The sequence below is a fragment of the Micromys minutus genome (genome assembly GCF_963924665.1).
Source record: "Micromys minutus genome assembly, chromosome: 31".
NCBI classification, from domain to species: domain Eukaryota; kingdom Metazoa; phylum Chordata; class Mammalia; order Rodentia; family Muridae; genus Micromys; species Micromys minutus.
The window spans coordinates 18437554-18458673 of record NC_137966.1 but is presented as its reverse complement, the minus strand read 5'-3'; the positions used below and the strand labels follow the sequence as shown (position 1 = coordinate 18458673).

The following is a 21120-nucleotide window of genomic DNA, read 5'->3' as shown; positions in this document are numbered from 1 at the left end:
CCAGGTCTCCAATAGACTGGGAAAAACAGTGGCCAAGCAGCTGGTCCCATCGGAGTTGAGTGGCTTGTCAATCATCAGAGCCGGCCAGCTGCACTCCTCCCGTCCTCACCACAAACTAGAAAGAAATTTTAAAGACTGATTACCCATTCTTTTTTATTGGTTTTATTGTATCTGGCATGACCAGAGACCCACAGAACCTATTTCTCCTAGTCCCATGGAGGGTGACACAAAGGAAGGCCTTGCCTAAGTAAATAAATAGTGAAAATAAATCTGGAGGCTGGAGAGATGGATCAGTGGTTAAGAGTACTGGCTGCTCTTCGAGAGGTCCTGAGTTCAATTCCCAGCAACCACACGGTGGCTCACAATTGTCTGTAACTCCAGTTCCAAGGGGATCTAATGCCGTCCCCTGACCTCTACCAAATCTACATGCACATGGCACACAGGCATTTATGCAGGCAAAATACCAATACATAAAATAAAAATAAATCAAACAATTTAAGTCAAAATTATATTCTGAATGAGACCTGTCTACACAGACACCCTAGCAGCCTCCTGTCAGAGCAGCTCAGAAAGACACATGGTGCTAGGTTCCAGGGCATGGGTGATGGGATGGGGCATGAGACACCCTCTAAGGAGTTCTGTCTGGTATGGCGTGCACTTGGCCACTCGGTCACACTGTCCTCAGGCAACCGTCTACAGGCTTGTGCTCACATTCGCCTCACCTGTGCACTAGCTCAACAATGGGCCAGTCACTCCTGAGACTGGGTCCTCCCCTTCTCTCCTGTGTCATAAATGTACATCAAGGCTCCATGAATACCCCTCCCCATGAGGAGCAGAGAGAGATGTAGAGAAGATGGGGTGTAAGCTCATCGGTTCCAACCCATGATGCACTTCACACTGCCGAGCCCACAGAAGCCACCATGGTACACTTCAGAGGCTGAGAGACATCAGAGGAATTAAGTCAAAACTGCACTGAGGTTCCGGCTCACTCCGGGCATCCTGGCTGTTGCACAAAAAAAACAGATAAATGCCGGTGTGGATGTAGGAAACGTGAGCCTTTATGTAGATCTGGCAGCAAAGCAAGCTAGCACGGCCATTGTGGAAATCAGCATGAAAGTTCCTTAAGAAACTAAAAATACAAGAACCACCAGAACCAGATATACCCCTTCTTTACTCAGAGGATTCTTAGTCAGCACACCAACCACACAGACACCCGACCATCCCCGAAGCCACACACGCACACACCAGTCAGCCGTACCAGCAAGTGGGGCTGCTTGCTCAGCAAAACTTATAACCCTGCTCTGACGTACTCAAGAATATCGTGTATGCTTTATCTGCACCACGGGCCCCTCCCTATACAATCTCCGGAGAATGAGAGGAGGTTAATGAGGCTTGTCGCCATCCGCTGAGTAAGTGCTGGCCATGCAAGCCTTGAGGTGGATCCCACAGATGGGCCCATTTTGCCCAGGAATGCTAAGAAATGGATTTACAGAAGAGAACCGAAAGCTGCAGGCCTGTGTGAATGGAAAAGCATCCAGGTTTTCAGGGGTCTCTTGCCTTCCCAAAATGTCAACCCATACAGATTTGTCTTTACACGTGGGGGGGGGGGGGTGGCGCAGTGCCTGTGGAGGCCAGAAGAGGATGTCAGATCCCTGGAGCTGGGGTTATAGACAGATGTGAGCTGCCCAGCATGGGTGCTGGGAGCCAAACTCAGGCCCTCTGCAAGAGCAGCAAGTGCTCTTAATCACTGAGCCTATTCCCCTACCTCTATACTCCATATTTTGATATAGCCCTTTTTAAAGTCTTTTTAATTAAAATTTTTTATTCAATATATTTTGTTTGTTTTTCTTCTCCAACCCCTCCTAGATTTTCTCTACCTTCTTACTCATCCAATTTCATACTGTCTCTCTCTTTTACTCTGTCTCTCTGTCTCTGTCTCTCTTTTCTTTGTCTCTGTTTCTGTGTCTCTGTTGCTGTCTCTCTCCCTCTCCCTCTCTCTCTCTCTCTCTCTCTCTCTCTCTCTCTCTCTCTCTCTCTCTCATCAAACTATTCCCTCACCATGAAACACAAACTCCAAGAAGAAAATGACTGTACCCCGTTTTATTTGCACACCCAACCATGTACAGATACATCTACCATATGCATTCAAATACTTGTAAAATGAGTGAGAAGAGAACAGACACATTGGGAGAGGAATGAATGACCACACACTGTACTAACGCCTGTGTGTGAAAGGTCACAAGAAAGCCCAGAACACTACATGCTAACCTTAAGTTTGCATTTAAAAGAAGTGGATCTGGAGAGAGAAAAGCCCGTTAATCCCAAAGTGGTCCATTATGCAGTGTGGTAGCCTAATGCAGCCAGGCTACCAAGTAACACAAGGTCCTTTCTGTATCCTGCTGGCAAGCAACAAGTAGTCAGCATCCCTTCTAGAGGATGAGGTTGACAGATGCTGAGGCAACATCACCTCACAGAGTTGAGCTTCACCGTGGAGAACATTGCCTTCTTGGTTGGGTACTTCCTCCTCTGAAGTCCCCTCAGGACACCTGTGGGCATCTGAAAAGTTCATCAGGGTGACCATGGGCAAGCTCAAGGTTTTAATGAGAAGAACTCCAAAGACCTCAATGTTACGGCTTCTTGTCACTATCTGACCTTGACATTCATCTAGCTTGTTAGCAAATGGAGTGTGCAGTCCTGTGAACTCGAATAAACTATCCTCAGTCCCCACAGATTAGTAATTGACTCTGGGCACATCTCTCTGGCTTCCCTGAGCCACTGTAAGTATCTGAAGGTTGTTGTTATTGCGTTTCCCAAACTATGGTGACCAGCATTTGTCCTAATCAGAGTTTCCTGTCAAGCACAAAGGTGTTCTGCAAGATTGTGACAATGTGGGTAAAGAGAAGTGGGGAAGGGGTTATGGCAACACAAACCATCAGCTATAATTTACCAGAAACAAAGCATTCGAGGTAATAAAGACAGAGCCTTGGGAGGCGGCTCCTTGTGTAAAACGCTAGCTGTGCAAATGTGGATGTGAGTTTGGATCCCTAACATTCGTGTGAGAAGGCAGACATGCTGGGGAACTCCCACAACTCCAGCACCCAGTGGGAGGCATGGGAAAACCTTAAGGCCTCACTGGCCGGCAAGCCAGACAAGCCAAAATAACAAGCTCCAGGTTCAATGAGAGACAGCGTCTCAAAACTTAGAGTGGAGAAGTGATCCAGGAAGGCACCTGAGATCCAATTCTGACTTCTACAGATGCTCACATGGTAGAAGGAGAGAACTTACTTCTGAAAACTGTTAACAGTGACACATACAGATGCACTAATAAAAAATTTTTAAATAATTTGGAGGGGCTGGAGACACAGCTCAGCAGTTAAGAATATATACTGCTCTAGCTGGGTGGTGGTGGTGCACACGTTTAATCTCAAAGTTGGGATACAGATGCAGAATTTCTATGAGATTGATATATACATATCATATATATACATATATATCATACATATACACCATTTATATATCATACAGATACCCCACATATGTGTGTATAGACCATATATATCATATATATACATCATATATATATCATGCATATGCATCATATACATATCATACATATATACCATATGTGTGGATATATATCCTACTTATAGACCATACATATCATACATATACATCATATACATATCATACATAGACACCATATGTATATCATACACATATACCATATATATTATACATATATACCATGTGTGTGTGTGTGTGTGTGTGTGTGTGTGTGTGTGTGTGTATAGCAGAGGACCTTAGCTAGTTTAACTCCCAGCATCCACACTGAGTGGTCCACAACTGCCTGCTGACTCCCTCTCCAAGGGATTTGGTTCCCTCTTCTGGCTTCTGCAGGCAGCTGTACTCATGTGCACACAGCCCCACATAGACACACAAGCAAAAACACTTCATTAAGAATCATTTTTAAAACAGGGGAGTGGAGAGATAGCTCACCAATTAGAGCAGCTGCTGCTTTTGCTACGGACCTGAGTCCAGTCCCCAGGACCCACACTGGGCAACACACAACAGCCTGTAACTCCAGATGACTGTGGCCTCTGTGGGCACCTGCACTCACATGTACAGAGCTACACAATGATACACTCTGATGGCTATTACTGGTTGTCAACTCAATTCTGTCTGAAGTGAACTACAGTCCAGAAATGGAGGGCACAGCTGTAAGAGATTTTCCCCCTTGGTTTGAAGTGGGTGAAATCGGTCCGCTTCTAGTCCGAATCTTTGAGGTAGGAAGACACGCATCTTTTATTTGGATCTTGAGGCAGAAATCTACATGCTTTTAATTTGAATCTTGAGACAGGAAGATACATGCCTTTAGTCTGGTCCATATCTCCTGCTGGAAGACTATATACGGATATGGAAATAAGCTTTTGCTCTTTGCTTGCTTGCCTGTGGAGTTCTCAGCCAACCTGTGCAGATCTTGTCTGCTAGTCCTGGGATTTGAGGACCTGAAGGACTGGGGCAGACTACAGTCTGATGCTGTAGACAACCATCCTTCAGTTTCAGCGTACTTTTATACAGGAATGTAACAAAGAGAGCAATTAAGAAGGTTGTTTGAGTTCAGAAAAACACGCAGATAACCGCCAGTAAACACATAGTAAATATTAACAGAGCAGCTCTTTCCCAGAACTTTCTCAGAACAGAGCAATTTAAACACAACTGTGCAGCACATGCTATAGATTATATTGGGAAAGCATAAAAGCAAGGCAAAGGTCATTTCCAGATTCAGGGTGCACTGACCAGAATGGGTTCCATACTTATATTCTGACATCCAACAAGAACAAGTATATCTTACATTTTTAATGTAAATGTTTGTCACAAGAGGCACAAAATCATATCCCAAACAATCCAGGGAACAAAATGCAGCCGAGGTAGAAGTTCCTCTGCCATGTTTCCTGGACCCTCTCTCTTTCCCATATCCCAAGGCAGTGCTTATCATGGTCCATTTTTTCGACAGTATTGCAACACATGCCTTTGCCCTGCTAGTACATGCATTCCTTCACTGGCATTGGAGCTTATGACTTTGAAATTGCAGCAGATGCTGAAGGCCAGCTGAGATGCCCAGCCTTGTGGATTAAGAAATTACTAGATTCTTGGAATTCCAGTTCACAGTCATCTAGACTGCAGTCTGTAAGTTATTCCAATAAATTCAGATAGATAGAGAGAGAGAGAGAGAGAGAGAGAGAGAGAGAGAGAGAGAGAGAGAGAGGGAGAGAGAGAGAAATGGATGGATGGACGGATAGATCATTGCTCTTTTTGTTACATTCATGTATGAAAGTACACTGAAACTGAAGTGAGGTTGTCTGCAGCAACAGAGAAAACAGAGAGTGGGGGAGGATTCGTTTACTCTAGATTCTGTTACTCTAGAAAATCCTAACTAATACATATATGCATACATACATACATACATACATACATACATTCCATACACACATATGTAATTAAAATAATAAAGATAAATGTCTTAAAATAAGTGTTCAGATTACTTCTCTGAAATATTTGTTGAAAATAGCACTGTGGCATATTTTGGCTTCTCAACAGAACTTGTGGTGCTAGCCTTATCCACCAGGAGCTCAGCCTATAGACCAGAATAGTGTTCCTAAATTCCATGAGACAAAATAAGGAAAAGTTCAGTTGAGCCAACGAGATGGCTGGGGGAGTAAAAGTCTTAGCCTACAAGCCTGATAAAATTTTATTCCATGAAACACACAATGGGAGGAGAGATCAGACTCCTGGGAGTTGTTCTCTAACCTCCATGCACACACATGCACACATAGGAACACACACATGCACACACACATGCACACTGTAATAAAAAATAAGTTATAAGCCTAGAAAGATAGCTCAGTAGTAAGGGCGCTTGCCCCTAAACCTGACAACCTGAGTTCAATCCTAGGGTCTCATATAATAGAAGGAGAAAAGCAATTCCATACATGTGTCATACATACACATACCCTACACGTATACAAACACATAACATAATTGTTTTAATTTTATAAACAAAGTGATAACAGTCTCTCAAAGGAAAATGCTAAAACTGAAGCTAAATATGAGACAAAATCAAAGTGGTTTGCATTTTGCTGCTACCAGTTGATAATTCTCAGCAACAAGAAAATCTAGATGACCTCAGAAGTAACCCTGTGACAGATGTAGCCCCCAGTATAATATAAAGAACATGTGTTGTGAGCAGAAACCTTATACAGTCGCCCCTTGGACAACCACTTTCTCTGGGCTTGTCACCATGTCAGGATTTAACAAGGGGAAGAAAACGCAGGGGTGGTTAGTGCTCAGTGTTGGCAGAGACGTGCTCAGTGAAATGCAGCTATTTATCATCTAAGGTGCTTTTCTTGTTTTGAAGCAGGACTTGGCTTTGTAGGGCAGGCTAGTCTTGAACTTCAAATTCTTCGAAACCCCGTGAGTGCTGGGATTACAGGTGTGGCCACCCCAGTGACTGATTGTAGGGATATTGTTCAATCTCTGATAAGCAGCACATCCCTCAAGATGATTTTTCAGAAAATTGGCTTTCAGCAAATGAGTCCTTATGCAGAACGGTCATTAGGCAAATTCGTCATTTAGCCGAGGTCATTGAGTGAATCAGCTTTCAATGACTTGCCCTCTGAAAGTTCACTACAGCGAGCGTTTTCTTGGGCTAAATGTCCATTTGATTTCCATAATTAATATTCAGTGGAGCATGTATGGGAAACTTCCCAGGGGCCCAGAAGCAGACTTCTAATAATCAGACTATTAAAAATGTTCTAAAAGAAAGAAAGAAAGAAAGAAAGAAAGAAAGAAAGAAAGAAAGAAAGAAAGAAAAACCAGGGGTTCGCAAGGCTTCCTACAACACAGCACAGCTATCAAGCTTGGTATTGTGAAAAAGATCTCCTGGTTCTGTTTGATGTAAGTATGACACATGAAGCCTCACATTGGAAAAAGAAATGAGTGGTCTTTGGGTTTGGGGCAGTCAGTGACCATGTCACTAAGACCACTGCAACCACATTCTGCACGCCACTGGAGTCCAATCATGTAAGACCCCAGGATCCAGGGCCAGCTACCTGTCCTCCCAACACAAGGTGCTCAGGACAGTGCTCACGTCATTTTATCTTGACACAGGATCTCACACAGTCAAGACTGGCCTCCAATTCCCAATGTAACCAAATGTGGCCTCGGACTCCTGATCCCGTTTCCCCCTCCCAAGTGCTGGGATGACAGGTATGTGCCACCACTCTCCCGAGTAAGCTACATCCCTAGCCGACATTGTGTTTAAGATAGGCTCTTGCTATGTATCCCAGGCTGGCCTTGAACTTTTATATCCTTCTGCCTCAGCTTCCTGAGTCCTGGAGTTACAGGTGCATACCACCATCCACAGAACCATCTGAAGCTCTTGATTGTTTATCAAATCCCCTATGTTCTTATTTTACAAAGAAGTCGCTACAATAATGTGGCCAGTTGTTTTCATCTCTAGGGCTTCAGTAGCCAAGCGCCACACTGAGTGGCTCAAAGCAAGAGATGCCTGGTGTCTTACAAACCTGGAGGGCAGGAACCCAAAATGAAGATGTTGGCAGTCCTGGCCCCTCCCCCCATCTTTGGATCCTCTAGCATTTGATGCTACAGCGGTCCTCTGTGGTGCTTGGCATGTAGCTGCATCATCACTCTGAGCTCTAAAGCAATGTGGCCATTTTCTTCTGTGTTTTTACATTTATATGGCATCTTCCTTTCCTATGAGGAGAGCCACTGGTACCCACTGGTACCCTCTACTCTGGCCTGTTTTCCTCTTACGTTGATGACATCTGTGTCCACTCCACTCCACTTCCAAAAACTATCCACACTCCCAGGAAGGAGCCGGGGGTTAGGAATTCCAGCCTACCTCTGCAGAGGAGACAATTCAACCCTTGATACTGGTCCCATCAGGAACCCAAATATTCTACTGTCTGGAGCTGACAGTGTAGCTTAATAGGTAGAGGGCTTACCTGCCATGCCTGAAGTCTTGAGTTCGGTTTCCAGCACTGCTTCAAAAGGGTAAGATGACCTGTGCTTTGGGGGCACTTTGGGACCTGGGGACAGGTTATCCTCAGCTGCGTAGCAAATTGGAAGGCAGCCAGGGCTGCATGAGACAAAAACAAACAGAACAAAAACAAAAAAGTCATCATATGACCCCGGTGTTTCTCTCTGTGTCCCAGTAGTTAGATTACTGCACTAGGCTTCTTATATGCCTTTCATCTGACCCTGCCGAGGCTTTAACATAGCACCTGTCTCCGAAGCTGCGGGGCTTCTTGGATGCTGGAAACAGCCTGAGGAAGGTTGAAACTTTATTTAACCTTAAATTCCATTCCAGAGTCTGCCTTTGGTGCAATTTATATTTGAACTATAAAATTTTTCTATAAGTTGAAACATGACCTATAAAAGGTCACCGCACCCTGAAGCAACATTCTAGAAAGAAATCAATTGGCCCTTTTTCTTACAAAAACCATTAGCCAGAGGAGAGATAGAGAAAAAACTTCCTCATGCTGATTGAACTCCCAAACCCAAAGCATAATTTCTAAAAGGCAATGGCTTCATATAGCTAAAATGAATAAGGCTATTATTAGATTATAGGGAACCTTTAATATAGCTCAGCACCTACTGCCTCTCACAAGGAAGGTGCAGAAGCACTCAGATCTGACATCAACATCTGGAATCAGCACTCAGATCTGACATCAACATCTGGAATCAGCACTCTGCACGACAAAGGAGGGGGTCTTAGCCTTTTCTTACACCTGAACACATCACCTCTGTGTGGCTCCTGGATTTTCAAAAGTCCTTAGGTGAACTGGGATAATAGTTAAATTGGTAAATGGCTTACCTTGCCAGTTTGAGAATTAGAATTTAATGCCCCAGTCTCATCCACACCTGTAACACCAGTGTTAATTTGTGGGGAGCAGGTAGATCCCTAGAGTTCACTGAGCAGCTAGACTAGCAGTGAGCTCCAGGACAATGCAAGGCCCTGTCTCAAAACAAAAAAAAAAAAAAAAACAAGACAAACAGGAACAGTGGTGGAGATACACTGTACACACACATACACACACACACACACAATCCTATATTCAGATATAATTAAGATTTGTGGTTTTTGTCACACTCCAAGTATGATGGCTCTGTTACCCACGTAGGGTCTTTTCTCAATCTGTTCCTGTCTGTGGTATCAAAAGTCTAGATCAGCCTACATTTACTAATACCTTAGGGTGCATCTTGTAGTCTTACTGTGGTGCTGACTGTTGCCCTTTCGTTCTGTAGCAAACAGATGCTTTTCATCCCTAATATGAGTGATGTACAAGTTTGTGTCTCTGATTCCCATTTCTTGCATCACCAATTGCAGGCAGAGGGCTGAACAAAATGGCACAAGCAAGCCAGTGCCCCTAAGGCCACCTCTGAGGCCAGCCTTCCTCAGTCACCAGGACCCATCCAACATGAGGAGAGTGCAGTATGAACTCACAGTAATAGTCCGGCATGGTGGCACACACCTAGAAGCCTGGAAGCTTTGGAGGCTGAGGCAGGAACATCAGTGCAGGGTTGATGGGCTACAAAGAGAATACCAACCTAGCCAGGTCTACATAGCAAGCCTCTATAAAACAAACCAATAAGCTACTTTAATAACTCAGTGGGTAGAAGCACTTGCCAAATGACTCAAGTTCAACCCACATCAGACACACACACACACACAGAGAGAGAGAGAGAGAGAAGAGAGAGAGAGAGAGAGAGAGAGAGAGAGAGAGAGAGAGAGAGAGAGAGAGACTAATGATCAATGTAAAAAATTAAAAGACAAAACACCACAGAAACAATCACACTTCATTTTATTTAAATCAACCCAGCTCAAACCAAGCTCATTGGTCCCCTATGCAGGCCTGACTTCTTGGAGGGTCGCAAACCTGGCTGCAATCAATTCCCCTCTGCTGGTCTCCAAAACAGAGCTCAGGATTTCTCATCTAATGGGATGTAATCCGTCCCCCTCATCTATATTCTGCAAGTATATTTAACAAGCTAGCTCTGGAAGCTTCCAATGGAGTTTTGGAGACATTTGCTAAACTGAACTGTTACACTCTGAATGACAATGTGCACTTGGACAGCAGGGGTGGCTTGCCAGCATCTTGCCTTTCAACTCTAGGGAGGCATGTTAACTTTGAACAGAGTACACTGCTGCTAACTCCCACTCTTAGTTCATATTCTTTTCCTTGCAGGATCAAAGGAAACTCCTGCTGGAAGCCTCTGCAATTCTGTGCACCAATTTTCAGAGCAGATACTGCTACTGTTATATAATATATGTACATATATATGTTTATGTACACATATACACAAATAATCAACGTAAAGAAAAAGACAAAACCCCACAGAAACAATCACAGCTCATTTTATTTAAATCAACCCAGCTCAGGGAATATAAGACCAACCCCTTTCTTTTTTAAAGATTTGTTTGTTTGTTTGTTTGTTTATATGAGTACACCGCAGCTGTCTTCAGACACGCACCAGAAGAGTGCATCGGATCCCGATCCAGTTGTTTGTGAGCTGGGGAATTGAACTCAGGCCCTCTGGAAGAGCAGTCAGTGGTCCCCTGGGCTGGCCCGGCTTCGCGGCGTATGTGTGTGTGTGTGTGTGTGTGTGTGTGTGTGTGTGTGTGTGTGTGTGATTATTTCAATGCCCAGTTACCCTTGGAAGCCCAGACCCTGAAGAGCAGAGACCACGCTGGCTTTATCCCATTGTTGCAGCCCCTGGTCTTGTCAGTGCCAACCATACAGGAGGTGTTTAATAAGAATTAGATGATGTTGGGTTGCAGACCCAAAGACTGGAGTACACTGAGAGTGCCCTTCCTGGGTGCCTGAGGGCGGTGTTGACAGAAAGGATGTTGATAAGATCACCCACCCCGACTGCAAACACCAGTGGACCAAGACCGCCTGGCCTAGATTGGCACGAACCCTGCCTTGCCTCCTAGACCAAAACCCTGGCAAGAGATCCGCTCCGGGTGCAACGTTTAAGGCCGCATCTTGGACCACCCGACTCCGCCACGCACCAGGCCACAACTCTGACGACAGGCTGGCCAGCAGCTAGGCTAAAGGATCCCAGGTATCGCTTCTTAACACCCAGGGAAGGTTAGACCCCTCCAAAATCTACCTAGGCTACTACGTATGCAGACCCACCCTAGTCCCGCCCCCGTCTGATCTGAGCCCGCCCCAGACCATCCAAAGGCCGCACCCTAAGCGCCGCTACACCCCAATCTCGGCCCCGCCCCCATACCCGGTCGGGTCCACCTTCCAACCCCTAGACTCCAACACCAGTTCCAGCCAAGGACCGCCCTCTGAGCCCCGCCCCCAGGCCAGTCTAGGCCCCGCCTCCAAATTGCCGGCATCAGCTCTGCAAAAAACGCGCCCCACCAGCCAGGCATTAGCCGCCCACCTGACACAACAGTTTACAGCCCGCCTCTACCTCTACCTCTACCCCACCAGTACTTCCCGCCACCCGAACACCACCTTGCCCCGCCCCCTAGGCCGCAGCGTAGACTAGCCACGCCCACATCTTGCCTCCTATTTGCCCCACCTCCTCCGTCTCAGGCCTCGCTTCCGCCCGTTTCCAGGCAACCCTGGCCCCGCCCCGCGATGGCGCCTGAGGACCACGAGGGGGCCACGTCTCTGCTGCAGAGTTTCGAGCGCCGCTTCCTGGCGGCTCGTGCGCTGCCTTCCTTTCCCTGGCAGGTGGGCGGCGAGCGCGCGGCGGGTATTCGGGTCGAGCACCGCGGGCGGCGGGGCAGGGAGGCTCCGGCGTTCTTTGCTCATCGTAGGACCCTGGGAGGCTGGCGGGGCCCTTCTCTGGGAGAGCTGGCAGGGTCGCGAACCGGGCTGGATTATTTTAGCAACTTTTAAGCCAGCAATCGGTCATCTTGGCAACTGCAAAACAACTTTGAAAAATTAAAGGTCTTAGGCCAGGTCCCCATTCGAAGGGCAGGCTGCAGGCAGAACAGTCTCGGAGGGAGTTCGGACTGTAAAGGAAACTTCCCTGTGGCCTACGGACCTGCAGCTCAGACACGAGGCTCCTTTAGAGCCTGCCTTGCTGTTAACTCTTGGGCGGTGAGCTCACCGGCATGAGTCACTCACTGTAGACTTATGAGTATACCTCAGAGTCTGCCCGGTTCATTGGGTGGTTTAGATAGTTTATTTCATCGACATAAAACATTTCTGGTCTTAACACAAAGGGAAACCCGAGTAGCATATAAGTCCTCAATCGGTGTCAAATGTAATAATAGTTCACGTCCTGTGCTAAGTTCTTGCTTAGGGTCACCCACAGTGCATAGCACTGGGGTCTGTTGACATTCCATTTGACCAGGAGTTTAAAAAGGAAAGAATCAGAGCCAGAGCTCTAGCCAGGGAGACCAGCTTCCTGCTTATAGTTCTAGCCTTATGTGCTGTGGGACTTTACACAAGTGGCTACATCTCGGTGCCATCATTTCTAATTAGTATAGTAAAGGATACAATGATACCAGCCTCTTGCTACTAAACAGCCGGATTTCTTTTCCTTTGTCCAGCTAAAAATTATAGACAGGCTGTGTTTTTCTTACTGTGCCAGCAGTAAGCAGGCACGAGTAGCAATTGCAGGTTTCTGCATATGGGGCCCCTGGTCCTCCAGGAGTTCTTGGGACATTTTGGCTACCAGCTTCCCCTCAGGCATAGGTATTGGATTTCCTCAGCTCTTGTGCAGGCCTTGGAAGTAGGGATTCCTAAACTCTTGGCTGTAGCCAGCTGCCTGTCTGCTTTTACAATTCTGCCATCCACTGTTGAGCCTCAGCCACAGCCACCACTTCTCTGCCGTCTCTCTCTGCTTTCTCTGTGTTGCCCCCTCAGCCCTACGAAAGTAGGCAAGAGACCATTCCCAGGAGGTAGCACGGGAGGGTTCCTTGAAGTACACTCCCCTCACTGAGACAAAGCAGCAGGCTATGTAGGTATTTGAACCAGTCAATCACAGCCTTCCCTCTTGTTCCATCCCAGCCATCCTTCAGCTAAACCTTGGGCGGGCGGGGGATTGAGGGGGGCTCCCCCTCTGTCCCACAAGAAAATGAGTGCAGAGTAATCCACTGTGCACCCAGGTTTGTGACAGCCAAGAGTTCTGGTGCAAAGTGTTTCAAACAACCCTGGCTGAGGCTGCACCTTCAGCAGCCGTGACAATCCGCTCTGGTTGTCTAAAGGTGTTTGTGGAGTGTTCAGGCAGCCAAGGCTGGTATAAGCTGTGAGACTGACAGCTTTTGCTGAAGGCAGCCAAGGTAGAAAGAAAGAGTCCCACAGCTCCAAATTAGGAAGTCACCTTGCCCCATCCCCCAAACCATTGCTTATTTATAGGACAGTGAACATAAGAGTGCTTCTACCACGAACCTAAAGACTTTCTCATGAACACTAATTGTGGATTTAAACACCTTCTTACTGTTGCTCCTCAAGAGGCAGCCCCTTCTGTATCTCACTTTATGGGAGTACTTAAATACAAACCCTGACTTCCACCTGGCTGTGGAAGTGCACCAAGGGCTGCCTGGCAGTTGCTGGGTCATTAAGGCAGAGCCATGTGAGAGAGCTCATGCCTATAATCACAGCTTGGGGTACTAAGGCAAGGGACTCTCTGAATTGGAGGCCAGCTCCAGCCACAAGGTGAGACCCTGTCTCAGACGGATAAAAAAAAATAAGCAAGGAAATGGCAAATAAAGTAGAGACATTTGAACTGCTACCCAAGACCCAAAGCAGTCAGCTATAGGATGATCTTGGAGAACGGGAAACAAAGGTCTTGTGATAGAAACATGGCTGCCATGATTAAGAACAGCAAGCCAGCTGGTGTGGCCATAGTGGAGTGAGTAGGGATGAGACAGTGTGTAGCTGAGGTGAGAAAAGGGCCAAGACAGGTCGTGGAGGACCAGATGGGACAGAACAAGGTGCTCTGAAGACATAAAGTGGCTTGCTGTTTGTCACATAACTACCCTGATTGGAGTTGTAGCTATAGTTCCTGTGACAATGATTACATGCCCAGGCTTGGCACCACACATCTGAGTCCCCATGCTAGCTTAGGGAGCAGGTCTCAAGCCCTCATGCTGTAACTGATTCTTAACTTACCAGCTCAGCCCCAAAGTTGCCATGACCCGGTGACTGCTGGGCAGCCATATCTGATGTGATTTTGTCTTCTTCTCATGCGTGGCCATACATGGCCCATGACATTAGACCAGGTTCACCTCTGGTGGCTTCCACTTAAGATTAGCTCCAAGTCCCTGGGCAGAGATCACTGATACTCTTTAGGAGAATATTCCACAGGTATGTGATGTTGCTGATAAAATGCCCCTGAGATGTCTCTCTTTCTCTCTCTCTCCCTGGAACAGAGCCTAGAAGAAAAACTAAGGGAGCCCTCAGGTTCTGAGCTGTTGCTGGCAATTCTGCAGAAGGTAAGAGCCGGAGCATCCCCAGCCAGAGGACCCAAGCCTTGCCTGTATCTTTCCAAACACTGTCCGGAGAACAAAACTACAGCACTGACTGGTGTTGGCATTACCCATACTCGTCAGCACCACAGACAGATGTTTGGTTTTAGAGGATGAAGAAGAAATGCAAATAAGCTAGGGATGTCTTCCCCCCCCCCCCTTTTTTAAAGACTTTATCTCTATAGAGTACTACTATGCCATTTTTTTCCAAGATGGCTTTAACTTTTGTGTGTATGTGTGTATAAGATGGGGGCAGGAGAAATACATGCATACACTGTCCTTGGAATCCAGAAAGGAGTGTCAGATCCCCTGGGACTGGAATTATAGACAGTTGTGAGCGAACACCTGGGTGCTGGAAATCAAACCTGGGTTCCCTGGAAGATATGCCAGTGCCCTGAACCACTGAGCCATCTCTCCACTCCACGGCCCATGGGAAGTCTTGAACCACTGAGAGGAAAGATGGCAGACTGCTTCCAGCATCTATTAGCTACTTTGAAATGTTCTTTGCATTTAAGTTAAAAATAATAAATCACAACTTGCCCAGTGTCGGAAGCAGTAGTGGGCTGTGGTCTCAGAAATGCATGTGCCCATGACCTAAATCAAGGACAGATCACACCACCGTGTCTTGTGCCTTGACCTTAAGGGTCCTGACCTTCCGGTGGGAGAAAACGGTAGGCTTCCTCCCCAGAAGGAATCACTAGAAGAGCATGTTTGCATACAAATTCAGGGAAGGCATTTTCCCCTAGCCACCGAGCCCATTCTAGGAGCCCAGACCAGAAATAATGTGCTGAACCAATGCAAAGACAGCCTAAGCTATACTGTATCAGAAAGATGAAGGGGAGGCAGGCAGGCTTTATCTTCTAGCCTTCCATAAGTGACCCAAACAAAATTAGAACACACTCCTTTAAGATCCAATGGGTTATCCACTGATGAGCCCTCAGTAGGAAGCCCTTGAAGGCCTTAAGGGAACAGTTCTCAATGACCTGTGGGTCATGATTAGAGCCCTGTTAAAGAACCCAGATAGGGACTAGAACAATAGTTCTCAACCTCTGGGTTGTGACCCGTCTGGGACATCTAAAACTGTCAGAAAATACAGATATTTACATCACAGTTCCTACAGTAGCAAAATTAGTTATGAAGTAGCAACATTGTGTAATGGTTGGCAGTCAGGATGCCAGGAGCTATATTAAGGGGTCGCAGCATTAGGAAGGCTGTGAAGCACGTCCTTGAGATCCTGTGGTCCTCCCAAGGCAGCAGCTACACCTCCTTTCAGCCCCATTTCCATCCGGCTTTCTGCTGGTCCTCTGACTTCCTTATAAAACTGCCAGGCCATAGCCGCCTGGAAGCTACCCCACACTGCTCTCCCTGGCCAGAGACCCTGCACCTAGCTTTTGGAGGCTTTCCACCGAGGCACTGGTTCCTCTAGGCAAAGCTTTCGCTCTTCCATATTTGCCTGTTCAACCCTGTCTCCAACCCTCCTCACCACCTAGGCCTCATAGCCAGGATGACAGGCATTTCTTGGGTCTGGTTCCTGCCTCTGGGCCCTCACCTCCTCTGTGAAGCCAGAGACCCACTTTCATCCTCACAACAAACTAGTATCATTCCCGCCTGCCACTCTGGGTGGGCAGGAAAGGGCCTGTGAACTCAAGTTCCGACCCAGAGCTGTGCTATTACGTGGTAATGTCTTAAAGAAAAATCTTAAAACTTTATTCTTAAATTGGGAATGGCAGCACATACCTATAATCCTAAGGAGGATTGCAAGTTTGAGGCCAGTCTGGGCTCCTTAACAAAACCATCTTAAGAAAAGACTATGTTGCAGATGCTCAGGGCACATCCTCAGGGTGTCCCTGCATCTCTTTGCTGGAATATCAGTCCCCTCCAATCGTGTGAAGCTTCAAGGACACGAGGACAGGTCTCTGCAGCAACCACCTTGTCTTTTGTTGTCTAGACTGTGAAGCACCCAGTGTGTGTGCAGCATGGGCCCTCTGTGAAGTATGCCCGCTGCTTTCTCTCGAAGCTTATTAAAAAGGTCAGTGATGGGCAATGGCTGCCGGGGACAGGCCACGTGGGGGGACACAGAGCTCCAGAGTTCTGCCAGGCACCAGCAGCCACACAGTCCCTTCCCAGCTAGTTCCTTGTTTTTCTCCCAACTGGGCTGCTGGCCAGAATCCTCCAACCTCTACAAGACACCTTTGGAGGACAGAGCCAGACCTGTTCCATACCACCCTAGACAGTCATGGAGAACAGGAGCAGGCCAGCTTGAGTCAGCCCCTGAAACTGGCAGCTGCTCCCCAGGCTCAGCACAGGGGTGATCCTTGCTTCTGGACCCATCTGGCCCCAGGCCTCAGCACCAGGAGAAACAGGGCTGTGAGACCTGGTAAAGCCACACCTCAGAGGCCACTTGAAGCCTCTTGTGAGCCGAGGGCTCACATGAACAGCAGCACCTCTCTGAGGCAATGTAGCGCTCCTGGACTGTGCCTGCCCTCTCTCCACACCTCTCCTTGAGGCATCCCACCACTGCACTTTTAATTTTGTTCATTTTAATTCTAAGTTGTTCAAATGCTGGCATACCTCCCACTCCAAAATTTCTCTCTAAATCCAAAATTTCCCCTGTAAATGTGGTAAAATGAGGCTGCAGCGTGGCCCAGCAAGTACAGTGCCGGTCCAGCATGTACATGGTCTTGGCTTCTATCTCCAGCACCATGAACACTGTGAAAGCTACCCAGTCCTGTTGACAAAGCAGACAGAAGCAAGGGACAGAATGGTTATTTACAAGGGTCAGTGTGACCCCTTAATTAAGTCTGTCTGTTCCCAGCATGAGGCTGTACCCACGGAACCTTTGGATGCACTGTACGAGGCGCTGGCAGAAGTTCTGATGGCCAAAGAGTCCACCCAGTGCCACCGGAGCTATTTGCTGGTATGAGTCATGCATGTTGTGTTGTGCTAACCCCCCACTACCACATACTAGCTTCCACTGGGCCATTCTAAAGGTGTTAGATGAAGGGGATCACACAGCATGAATCCTTTCACTCAGCACAATACCCTTGAGATCACCCACTTGGCTGGGTATAGGAGGGTGTTGCTTTCCGTTGTTGAGTACATGCCACAGCATACCTGTATCACATTCTGCTCAGCTACGCACTTCTATGGTTTACAGCCCACCAGTCATCCTCTGATGGTTTCCTTCGTTCTCCGTCTTGTCTGCAGCCTTCAGGAGACTCAGTCACGCTCTCTGAGAGCACAGCCATCGTGTCCCATGGCACCACAGGCTTGGTTACATGGGACGCTGCTCTCTACCTGGCAGAATGGGCCATCGAGAACCCAGCAGCCTTCACTGACAGGTGATCTTGGGGCATAGGGCAGGGCACTAAGGTGGCTGGCGCTGGTGCATTTCTGAACACAGGTCCCCATCTCCCACTCAGGACTGTCCTGGAGCTAGGCAGCGGAGCTGGCCTCACAGGCCTCGCCATTTGCAAGGCATGCTACCCCAGGTCTTACATCTTCAGTGACTGTCATGCCCGAGTGCTTGAGCAGCTCCACGGAAACGTTCTCCTCAACGGCTTCTCCTCAGAGTTGTGCACTCCCGTTGACTCAGGCAGCCCGAAGGTGACAGTGGCCCAGCTGGACTGGGACGAGGTGACAGCCTCTCAGCTCTCTGCCTTCCAGGCAGACATTGTCATTGCAGCAGGTAATGGCCTCGCAGCAACACTCATTCCAGCTGGAAGAAGCTGAGGGTGCTGCAGGCAGGGATCAGCAGGGCCCCAAAGAGACACCGTGGGCTCCCAGTGATGTCACAGCCCATACTCCAGAGCCTGAGGTCTCTCTGTGGAAACAGCTACTCTCACTGCTGTGGCTCTGTCCACAAAGCTGTCTCCAGAAGACTTAAGATGAGCAGGACGGGTGCCAGGGTACACACTAGCCTGGCCTGGAGTAGCTGCCACAGCTACCCTGAGGCCACGCATTTCCCTCCCTGCTCTATAATGAACACTGGAGCAGTCCCACCCCACCACTAAGACAGTGCCCTCCATTGCTGGTGGCAAACAGCCACCCGGAATCTTTAGGTGGGGTAGACTGGCCAGGCAGCCTGTGGTCCTCCTAGGGCCACATCCAACTTCTCCACCTGTTTTTAGCACCATCCTGGGTAGTGTCTAAATGAGATGGCAGGGACCAGTTCAGAGGACAGGAGCTGAGGGGGCTGACTCCATGCAGATATGCCAAGGGTTCCCTGTCATTGTGCCGTGTGGCCTTGGCTGTCTACCATTTGGGTCCTAAGTCCCTGTCCTGTGTCCTTCAAAGATGGCAAAAGAGTCCCAGTATCTTAGGATACAGGATGGAGTCTTTGAAATAAAGCAGTGTTTGCCTGGGCCAGATTCTTCCTCCCCTAGCATGACGGACGTCACTGAAGACAGCACACACCACACCGCAGTACCCTCTAAAGGCCCAGAGCCAGGCTAGGATCTGCTTCACTACCAAGTGAGCAAGGGGCACAGAACTGACTTTGCCACGGGTCTTTCGATGCCTTTCTTCCCAGAACCTCCCTTTCTCCTAGGGCATCTTAGGGAACAGCACACATCTTAATACCACCCCTGCTCCCAAGCCCTCACCCCAGAGTGAGGCCAGCCCCACAGCCTCACTCTGGTTGTGCGCCTGACGGGAGGCCCTTTCAGTAACAGCCTTTTCATTGCAGATGTGCTATACTGCCGGGAGGTGACGCTGTCACTGGTCAGGGTCCTGAAGATGCTCGCCAACTGCCAGAGGAAGAACGCTCTTGACGTCTATGTGGCCTATACCATCCGTAGCCAGGACACAGGCAAGCTGTTCGTCACAGAGCTGGGTCAGTTCCCTACCTGTGGGCCACCATTCTGTCTCGAGGAGGGCTTAAAATCTGGGCTGACATTGGTCTTGCTTCTCTGCATCCTTACCTTTCTGTGGTGACATTCACCCAGGCACGGCCTGGCCTGCATAGGCAGAGGCAGCTGGCTGCCGTTGTTTTTGGCACTTTACAACTAGAAAAGAAGCTAAGGGTGATTTTAGAAAAGGGATAAGGGTCCCACCGTCCATAGAGCCCTAAATGACACTGCTGTGAATCTTGTCTGTTGTCCAGTGTGACACTCACCAGCTCCTGGGGTGTGTCTAATCATCCCACCTCAGCTATGCAGACACTAAAGCCCAGATTCAGATTGAGTGGCCCAGGCTCCTGTGGGCCAAGTCACCCAGGCTGGGTCCAGGCTACACCCCACCCACTCAAAACCATCTCCACAGCCCCTGCACACCAACCAAGGCCCTCCACACATACCCAGTACACTGTGATGTTATCCTGGTCCGGCTCCCTTACCAAAGCCTCTCCAGCAGCTAACCACTCACCTGCCACAGCATGTATGGACAGGCTGACACACAGACGCCCTCCAGTCAGCACAAACAAGCAGGTGAACACCACCTGAACCCACTGATGGGACACACACACACACACACAGCCTGCAACATATCTTCCCAGAGAACCACAGAGCAGCCAGCTTGTGCCTGATTTCAGTAACTCTTTCTGGCAACTACAGCACTTACCTGGGTGGTAGAATACTTGTCTGCTGTGTGCACAGCTGGATCCCATCCATAATACTTAAAAATTAAAGCTAGGAAGAACTGAGGAATTTACAGAATGTATGCCAACTTCTACTCAGGTTGTGGGATTCTAGAGCCTCACATACTTTTTTTGCCTGTGCTTCTCTGTTCTTTAAACTACTAGCTTTATTTATAACACAAGTCTAATTAAGAAACCATCTTGGCTCACAGCACTTGCCAACCCCAGAAAGCCAGGCAGCTGCAATAAGATTATAATTGTTCCCTGCTTGTGCCAACTGACAGGGTAAGGCAGGTGCAGAGATTCAGGGAACCCAATAGGCTTAGTAGGAGAGGCAGCCACAGAGGTGCCAATGCTGTTCAGGCTTGAGAGAGGTTGCTAAGCAGTAGTGCTTACTATACAAACAAGACCCAGGTTTGAATCCTCAGCACCAGGTAAAAAGTTGGGTTGTGGCTGTAAGTACCTACTTCTAGTGCTGTCAGGGGCAGTGATAGGATTGCTGGGGCTTAAGGGTATTAAGCAGAAAATGGGAGGGCAGAACCTCTGCCATCCTTCTTTAGACCAAGCATGCCCACGCATACACACGTCCTTAGGGCATCTACCTGAGCCTGGAAACCTGTGGCCCAAGCAAATCAGCTTGAATGCACACCTGTGTTAACTGCCCTCCTTCGATTTCTGTCCTCTTACCTAGACCGTGCTGGGATCTACTGGGAAGAGGTGCCCCCTCATACTGGCAAACTGTTCCCTTATGAAGAGCATTCCGCCATTGTGATCCTGAAGCTCATGCTGACCGGTCGCCATGGTGTTTAAAGGTGATTTGAAAAGTGAGATCACTGTCATGGGAAAGCTAAAAAAAGCTTCTGTTGAGCAGGAATGTTAAACAACAAACCACAAATGTCCAGTTAGCACAGGCTTTGAGTGCTGGTGCCTGTCCTCGGCAGCTCATGTGGACTGGACACAGGCTCAGAGCAGACATTTCCACTGTACAAATAAATATATAAATTTATTAAGTACGACTCTCCTG

The 21120-nt window shown here is 48.0% G+C and overlaps 1 protein-coding gene across 3 annotated transcripts; it reads left to right on the top strand.

Moving 5' to 3' along the window:
* Positions 1 to 11672: 11672 nt before the first annotated feature.
* EEF2KMT (eukaryotic elongation factor 2 lysine methyltransferase) lies at positions 11673 to 20923 on the top strand. 3 transcript variants are annotated; one of them, XM_080942552.1, is made up of 8 exons: positions 11673 to 11774; positions 14426 to 14488; positions 16470 to 16550; positions 17337 to 17438; positions 17729 to 17862; positions 17944 to 18209; positions 19209 to 19355; positions 20788 to 20923. In XM_080942552.1, the coding sequence occupies exons 1-8, from the start codon at positions 11679 to 11681 to the stop codon at positions 20904 to 20906; spliced, it is 1008 nt and encodes a 335-aa protein (XP_080798678.1). In that variant the 5' UTR covers positions 11673 to 11678; the 3' UTR covers positions 20907 to 20923. The 3 variants fall into 3 exon arrangements, with proteins under 3 accessions (XP_080798678.1, XP_080798677.1, XP_080798679.1); XM_080942551.1 differs by having other exon boundaries at positions 17322 to 17438; XM_080942553.1 differs by lacking the exon at positions 16470 to 16550.
* The last annotated feature ends 197 nt before the right edge of the window (positions 20924 to 21120 follow it).

Excerpts from the sequence above, each read along its gene's own strand:
- EEF2KMT (XM_080942551.1), top strand. The coding sequence starts at position 11,679 with ATGGCGCCTGAGGACCACGAGGGGGCCACGTCTCTGCTGCAGAGTTTC. Across the intron at positions 11,775-14,425 it reads TGCCTTCCTTTCCCTGGCAG|AGCCTAGAAGAAAAACTAAG; the intron begins GTGGGCGGCGAG and ends TCCCTGGAACAG. Across the intron at positions 17,863-17,943 it reads CCAGCAGCCTTCACTGACAG|GACTGTCCTGGAGCTAGGCA; the intron begins GTGATCTTGGGG and ends TCTCCCACTCAG.